The sequence below is a fragment of the Pteropus vampyrus genome, unplaced genomic scaffold (assembly GCF_000151845.1).
Source record: "Pteropus vampyrus isolate Shadow unplaced genomic scaffold, Pvam_2.0 Scaffold25, whole genome shotgun sequence".
Classification (NCBI taxonomy): Eukaryota; Metazoa; Chordata; class Mammalia; order Chiroptera; family Pteropodidae; genus Pteropus; species Pteropus vampyrus.
In genome coordinates, this window is record NW_011888806.1 from 11691982 (window position 1) to 11698879 (window position 6898).

The 6898-nt window shown below is 51.6% G+C and overlaps 1 protein-coding gene across 1 annotated transcript; it reads left to right on the forward strand.

Annotated features, from left to right (window-relative positions):
- Positions 1-798: 798 nt before the first annotated feature.
- Positions 799-5776, forward strand: NKX6-1 (NK6 homeobox 1). The gene is made up of 3 exons (XM_011356332.1): positions 799-1468; positions 3119-3291; positions 5517-5776. The coding sequence occupies exons 1-3, from the start codon at positions 799-801 to the stop codon at positions 5769-5771; spliced, it is 1098 nt and encodes a 365-aa protein (XP_011354634.1). The 3' UTR covers positions 5772-5776.
- Positions 5777-6898: the final 1122 nt, after the last annotated feature.

Consider the following 6898-nt stretch of genomic DNA (forward strand, 5'->3'; position numbering starts at 1 on the left):
GACTTTTCACACGTAGTCTTTGTTTGTGTGTGTGTGTGTGTGTTTGTGTGTGTGTGTGTATTCTTTCTCCCCTTTTTCTTTTCAATATTTCAACTCTAGTGCTCGGTAGCCCAGAGGCGAAGGCGGGTCAGCGCGCGGAATCTGGGAGCTCGGGGATTGGTGGCACTGCCTTTTCTGGCGCAGCTGCCCGGGGCAACGCTGGCGGAGGAAACCCGCCCAGAGGCGAGATACTCCCGCGGTCTGGATGCGCTCTGTCCCTGAGCGCAGCGAGCCCCAAGTGCGAATCCGCCTGGTTAAGGAAAGAGCAGGGCTGCCGAGTAAGATTAGAGGAGCGTATCGGGCAGAACCTGGCGTCCTTTGAACCCCGCTAAAGAAAGCGAGCCAGCCCCCATCCTCCAACATCAAAGTGACTCTTAACTTTGTTACAAACTCTCTGGGGCCGGCCTGGGGTTTGTTTTGCTTCTTGTGGGGAAAAGAGGAGTAGCGCACTTCGAGCGGCGAGGAAAAGTGAGGAAGAGAGAAGAGATCAAGATTGAATCCAGGACTAAGAGCGAAAGGACAGCCAAATCCACCCGGGCGCCCGCTGGTCTCGGCGAGCCACCGCCTTGGACATTTCTGCTGCGCAGCTCGGAGAGCAATTCTCGGCAGCTGCGTTCTCGGCCCAGTTGGCAGGTCGCCTCCGGGTGCGCGGAGCAACTCCTCGTTCGCGCCCTCCACGCTTCTAGCTCCCCTAAGCACCGCCGGGGGCACCAGCCGGCGCCCTCGCTGCGTGGCTGCAGGCTCCGGCCTGGCCGTGGGATGTTAGCGGTGGGGGCGATGGAGGGCACCCGGCAGAGCGCTTTCTTGCTCAGTAGCCCGCCCCTGGCCGCCCTGCACAGCATGGCCGAAATGAAGACCCCGTTGTACCCCGCCGCGTACCCCCCGCTACCCGCCGGCCCCGCCTCCTCCTCGTCCTCCTCGTCTTCCTCATCGTCGCCCTCTCCGCCTTTGGGCGCCCACAACCCAGGCAGCCTTAAGCCCCCGGCCGCGGGGGGGCTCTCGTCCCTGGGCAGCCCCCCGCAGCAACTCTCGGCCGCCACTCCACACGGTATCAACGACATCCTGAGCCGGCCCTCAATGCCCGTGGCTTCAGGGGCCGCCCTGCCCTCCGCCTCTCCCTCCGGTTCCTCCTCCTCCTCTTCCTCGTCCACCTCCGCTTCCTCGGCTTCGGCCGCTGCCGCCGCGGCTGCTGCCGCCGCAGCCGCTGCCTCCTCTCCAGCGGGGCTGTTGGCCGGCCTGCCCCGCTTCAGCAGCCTGAGCCCGCCGCCGCCACCGCCGGGGCTTTATTTTAGCCCCAGTGCCGCAGCTGTGGCCGCTGTGGGTCGGTACCCCAAGCCGCTAGCGGAGCTGCCCGGCCGGACGCCTATCTTCTGGCCAGGAGTGATGCAGAGCCCGCCCTGGAGGGACGCGCGCCTGGCCTGCACCCCTCGTGAGTACGATCGCCCGTGCGCAGTTTGTGCGCGTTGTGCCCGCTCTCGGGTCAGGGCCCTTGGTGTGCATGCACTGGGTCCACCCTCTTGCCTCCCTAGTAGTTTGGCAACGCCAGAATCGCATGATTTAGGCTGTGCCAGGCCGTTCAGTGAGGGATTCTCGTTTTCCTGAGCTCGCGTGGTTGCGTTCAAGCTCTTTCCTCTCTCCTGGTCTTGGGCATGCTTCGCGGACCGGGTGTGCACGCGTCCTCGTGGAACACAACGCGGTGCAGGGCGTTTGTCTCATCCGAGGCCTCCGCCGCTCCTGGTTCAGTCCAGGTTGAACCGCGGGCCCGGCTGGGTTAAAGAACTGGGAAGGGCAGGAGAGGCCATTGCACCCTACCCGCACCCCTGCTTTCCCGGCTCCGGCCTGCGGACCAGGGCTCCACCCTTGCCGGCCTAACTGGCCTTCACTCTGCGAGCCGATGGGAACCCACAGCAGCGAGCCTTCCACAGCCCTGAGCGGAGCGCGTGTGTTTGCACGTACGTCTCATCCCTGGGTGGCCCCAACTCACTTCGCTCTCGCCCCCCCGAGTACAGTAAGCGCGAGTGAACCCATTGAAGACAGGCTCGCGGCTCCCCACCGCTGGGCCCTCGCTTTTCCACCTGCGTTGGCCCTGGGGGGCAGGGGCGCGTTCGGCCCGGGCATAATGAAAGGCATAGTGGCCCTCAGCATCCTAACACGAGAAAGAACCAGTGGAAGAACAAGGTGATGGGACAAGGACCTGGAAAAATGCAGCATCTCTCAGGGACCTTGCTTGAAACCAGCCGAGTTGCCCCGGAATCACTCTAATATGGGTAGTTGGCCACCGCACCCTGGAACCTCCCAGACTCCCAGGTGGCGTTCGGGAGCCAGCCCCAGGTCCTTTTCTCGCTCTGTTCTTTGCTTTTGACCGAGTGCCTGAAGTTTTTTCTAGGTCTCCGGATCTCTTTAGTGTTGTTGAGCAGTAGTAACTAAGAGAAGTTGCGAGAGCCTAGTGGAGGCTCCCTTGGGAAGCTTCGGGACAGAGGGCGGTCCAGGCGGATGAGGGTGTTGAGGAGAAGCTATTGTATTCGTTTCGATGGCCAAGTAGGGACCGCCAACAAAGGCGGCGCCCCCTCCCCCTCGGGCGCAGCAGCGTTAGACTTAGGGCCGATTTCGCTCTCTTGTGTGCAAAGTACAAGGAACCTTTTGTTGCGTTGGCACAGGTTAGGAAAGCTTTCAGGGAAAAAAAAAACTAGTCATCCTCATGCAAAGGCTTCGGGGCCAAGCGAGCACCCACTGGACGGGAAGGCTAGAGCGGCCTTTTCCCCGCACTTCTCAATTCACTAAGGCCTAGCTGTTCAGCTCCGGCAAACTTTACCAATGTGTTCCCCGGATCTTTGACGTCGGTGTTGGGCAGAAGGTTATTTACTGCTGCTCCAGACATACCCAGCTTTTAAAAAACAGGTGGGATGAAAAGGCAAAGGGGAGGCGAGGTGGGACTGGAAGCACCACGACGCTTCTGGTACCTGCCGCGGAATAAGCTTTACTTTCCCACCAAAACATTGTTTTGGGAGTTTGTTTCATTTCACTGGAGCCTCCTGTAACCGATTATTTTCACTCTGTTCTTGTTTATCCATTCTCTCAGATCAAGGATCCATTTTGTTGGACAAAGACGGGAAGAGAAAACACACGAGACCTACGTTCTCCGGCCAGCAGATCTTTGCCCTGGAGAAGACTTTTGAACAAACGAAATACTTGGCAGGGCCTGAGAGGGCCCGCTTGGCGTATTCTTTGGGGATGACGGAGAGTCAGGTCAAGGTGAGTGGACCTTGCAAACCTCCAAGGATAGCCACCCGCCGTTTACCGTAGCTCGCGCGCGCACGCACACGTATACACCAATTTAACAACCAGCCGCCTGGGGTGCGGGTCTGAGGAGTCTGGGGAGAAGATGGGATCAGCAAAGGGGGTCGGGGTGGGGTTACAAAGGCTCTAGGAACTCCCAGGAGGTCAAACTGTTGATGAACAAAAGGAATCAAGCCCCCCCGCCTTTGAAATTAGGTTAATCTAGATAGCAGCATGTGCTGGGGAACTCGCCATTATTAGAGAATAAAAGCATTACATAAATATCAGCCCTGAGAATAGATCAGGCCAGTTAGATAGCTTCTATTAATTCTGTTTGTAAAGATATTCAATCTTTTGTTGGTCAATTCAGGCTCCACGAGTTATATAATTTCTTAATATAGATCAGCGTTATAGTGCTACTATATTAACTTGCAGGTTTAAAAAAATAAATCCACAGGATCTAACCAGTTAGCATGAATGACTCTGCTTTTAGTTTACTGAAGGCAGTCACTTTGGAACAGTAATTTTCTAAATGAATTGACAAGGTTATTAATTTATTATGAAACTGAATCCTGTTTAAAATAAGTTTATCAACATATGTGGTATTTTATCATTTATGACAACATTTATAATTAAAATTTTACTTTGCTTGTAATATATTTCCAGAGAATAAAATTTTAGAAATGTTTCCTTAAAAACAAAGGAATTGAGCCAGCTAGATAAATTAAATCTAGTGGTTTCCTATATTTCCAGTACTCTCTTTTGTTCCTTTTCTTCATTTGTTAGAGTTGGGTTTTTTTTAGGGGGCTGTGTTTGTGTGTTTTAAGTCCATTTTCATTAGTCTAATCATTGCTGTTTAAGTAAGAATAACTGTTAACAATGTCTTCTGGTTAGAGTGTATGTCCCCCTGGACAAGCATCATAAAATGCATTTCAGAAGTGATTTCGTATGTGACCATTAGAATACTATCACAGTTAAAATTATTTTTGCAGTGGTTGGTACATAGCCTGCCACAGTAATCTGGAGGTCTCCATTTGTCACCGTAAATATGTCTGCTGGCTCAAAGTGAATTATTATAGCAGTATAAAGAAAATCAAAATCACTTTCTTAACAATTCTGATTCTTTAGATAAAATACGTAACAGATGGGAAAATGGATGAGAAGCATAAAGAGAGGATAATTCAATATCTTTGGGAAATTGGTTGCTTATTGCTGATGCTTTAGGTTAATGTGTGTCAAACATGTTGTCAAAATATCGTGAATATGCTTAAATATTTTTATGTAAAATGAATGGTGGAGAGGAACAATATTAAAGTAATATTTGAAAGACTACACATGCTAATAGAAGGAAATAATGTAATTGTCAACATTTCATTTTTAAAAAAGTAACTGATGAAACTCTAGTCTTGACTTTGGTTTTATAAAAAACATTAAACCAGACACACACACACATCACCACCACCACCACCACTACCACCACCACCATTGCGATGATTTTGACTAGGCTATTAAATATTTTCATGCATTTATATTGGTTATTGTTGGTGATGTGAGGTTTCTATTTTGGCAGATTAAAAAAAAAAACTTTACATCATGTGCTGCAAGGGTAAATTGGGAGGGGTGTTTACTTACCATGTTTGTGTGTATTCAGACCTGAGATTAAGTGAAACAGACATATCCAAAAGTGAAAAGGAGAATGAAGATAATTGGGATAAATGCTATTCTCTCTCCCACAAATCACACGAAAAATCAAGTACACTTAGATTATTTGGAATACGTTAATCTAAGTAAATAATATAACGAAAAAATCACCGTTATTATGGGGCAGCTTTTCAAAGGGGAAAAGTTTTCTACTTTAAACTAGAAAGTAGGAAGCGCACTCATTTTTTGGGAAATTCATTTTAAGTGTCCAAGTTTTTTCTCTTCTGAGAAATGGCTCACTGACAACCTCAATACTCTTGTGTTACCATCGCTATGGCAACGGCAGTCAGTTTGTTGCTGTCTGTTACTCAGAGGAACCTGGGGCAATGGAGACTGAATTTGACGGCCCAGACAAGGGAGGTCTCTGAGGGAGGGTGGCAAGCTGTCAGGGGCCCGCAGGAGCGACATCGGGATGCGGGGGAAGTAGCACTACTGGGATCTGCTCGCGTTAAATTCCTGCCGCCATTGTCTCCCCTCTCCTTCCCTGGTTCGGGCCACAGGTCTGGTTCCAGAACCGCCGGACCAAGTGGAGGAAGAAGCACGCGGCAGAGATGGCCACGGCCAAGAAGAAGCAGGACTCGGAGACCGAGCGGCTCAAGGGGGCCTCGGAGAACGAGGAGGAGGACGACGACTACAACAAGCCGCTGGACCCCAACTCGGACGACGAGAAAATCACACAGCTGCTGAAGAAGCACAAGTCCGGCGGCGGCGGCGGCCTCCTGCTGCACGCGTCCGAGACTGAGGGCTCGTCCTGAGCGCCTGCCGCCCGGCCTTGCCGCCCCTCTCCCCGAGGGGCCCTTTGCTATTTTCTGAGATGTACATATCTATTTTTTTAACCTAGAAGTTGAGGGGGGTGGAGGAGAGAGACTCGGGGGTTGATGAGGCTGAAAACACCATGAAATGCACTGTGAGAACAACGCAACCGAAACTCGCAGCTGGGTCCCCCTCCCAGCCGGGTTGGGTCTTCTAGTCCCGCACGCCCCCCCAGGAGGGAGCGGCCTCAGCGTCCGCCAGCCCACGCGCCCCTTCCCTGACGGATCCCGACGGGTCCTGACCCCCGCGCACGGCGGGGTGGGGGCGCAGGCACGGGTTCTCCAGAATCAGCACCCACTGCGCGCGGGACCTCGGAGCTTCGCGGGCGGGCGGCCGCCGCAGACGGGAAGAGGGACGTTTCTCCCCCCACAAACTGCTGTGCGGACCAAAGTAACCTGTTGAAGGCCCTTTGTAAATAAATCGTGAGTCACACTGACTAGAAGTTACTTTATTGTGAATATTTAAAATGTAAAGTGCTTTTTTGAATTTCGTATAAAAAGATGGACCTCCTCCATCCTTCTACCGGTCCCCTTTTAAGAGTTATTCAAACCATTCGTTCCCCTTTTATTTTGAACTTGAGAAGCGTAGAAATGAATGTTCTCGGCCTCCCTCTCCTCTCGCTCCTCTGCCGGGTTTGGGTTTGTTGGATCTCCCTTTCTCCCTCATGCCTTCCATCTCTTCCCCCACCGCCCCCTGGCTCCGCGCCCGCCTCCCGCCTCCAGGACTTGAAGTAGAAGACATGGAACTACGGAAGGCCTCAGACCTGCCTCTCCGTTCCTCTCTGAAATTGCACAGTCGTTTGTTGCTATTTATTAGTGATTTGAAGAAAGTATTGGGGAGGGAGGGGCTACAATAGCTTGTATTTAATTTAACTCCTTTCTGATAAAAATGCGTGTTAAAGTAGATGGTGGGAATTGTTACAACTGCTCTGGGTCAGAAACATAAAAATCCATTTAGTTGCTGTAATTGAATTTGAAGTGTTTTGTATCATAAGGATACTATAGACTATGTAAATTGTTTTCTTTTTTTAAGCTAATAACAGTTGATATATTAGCATCTTTAACCTTTA

Excerpts from the sequence above, each read along its gene's own strand:
- NKX6-1 (XM_011356332.1), top strand. The coding sequence starts at position 799 with ATGTTAGCGGTGGGGGCGATGGAGGGCACCCGGCAGAGCGCTTTCTTG. Across the intron at positions 1,469-3,118 it reads GCGCCTGGCCTGCACCCCTC|ATCAAGGATCCATTTTGTTG; the intron begins GTGAGTACGATC and ends CCATTCTCTCAG. Across the intron at positions 3,292-5,516 it reads TGACGGAGAGTCAGGTCAAG|GTCTGGTTCCAGAACCGCCG; the intron begins GTGAGTGGACCT and ends TTCGGGCCACAG.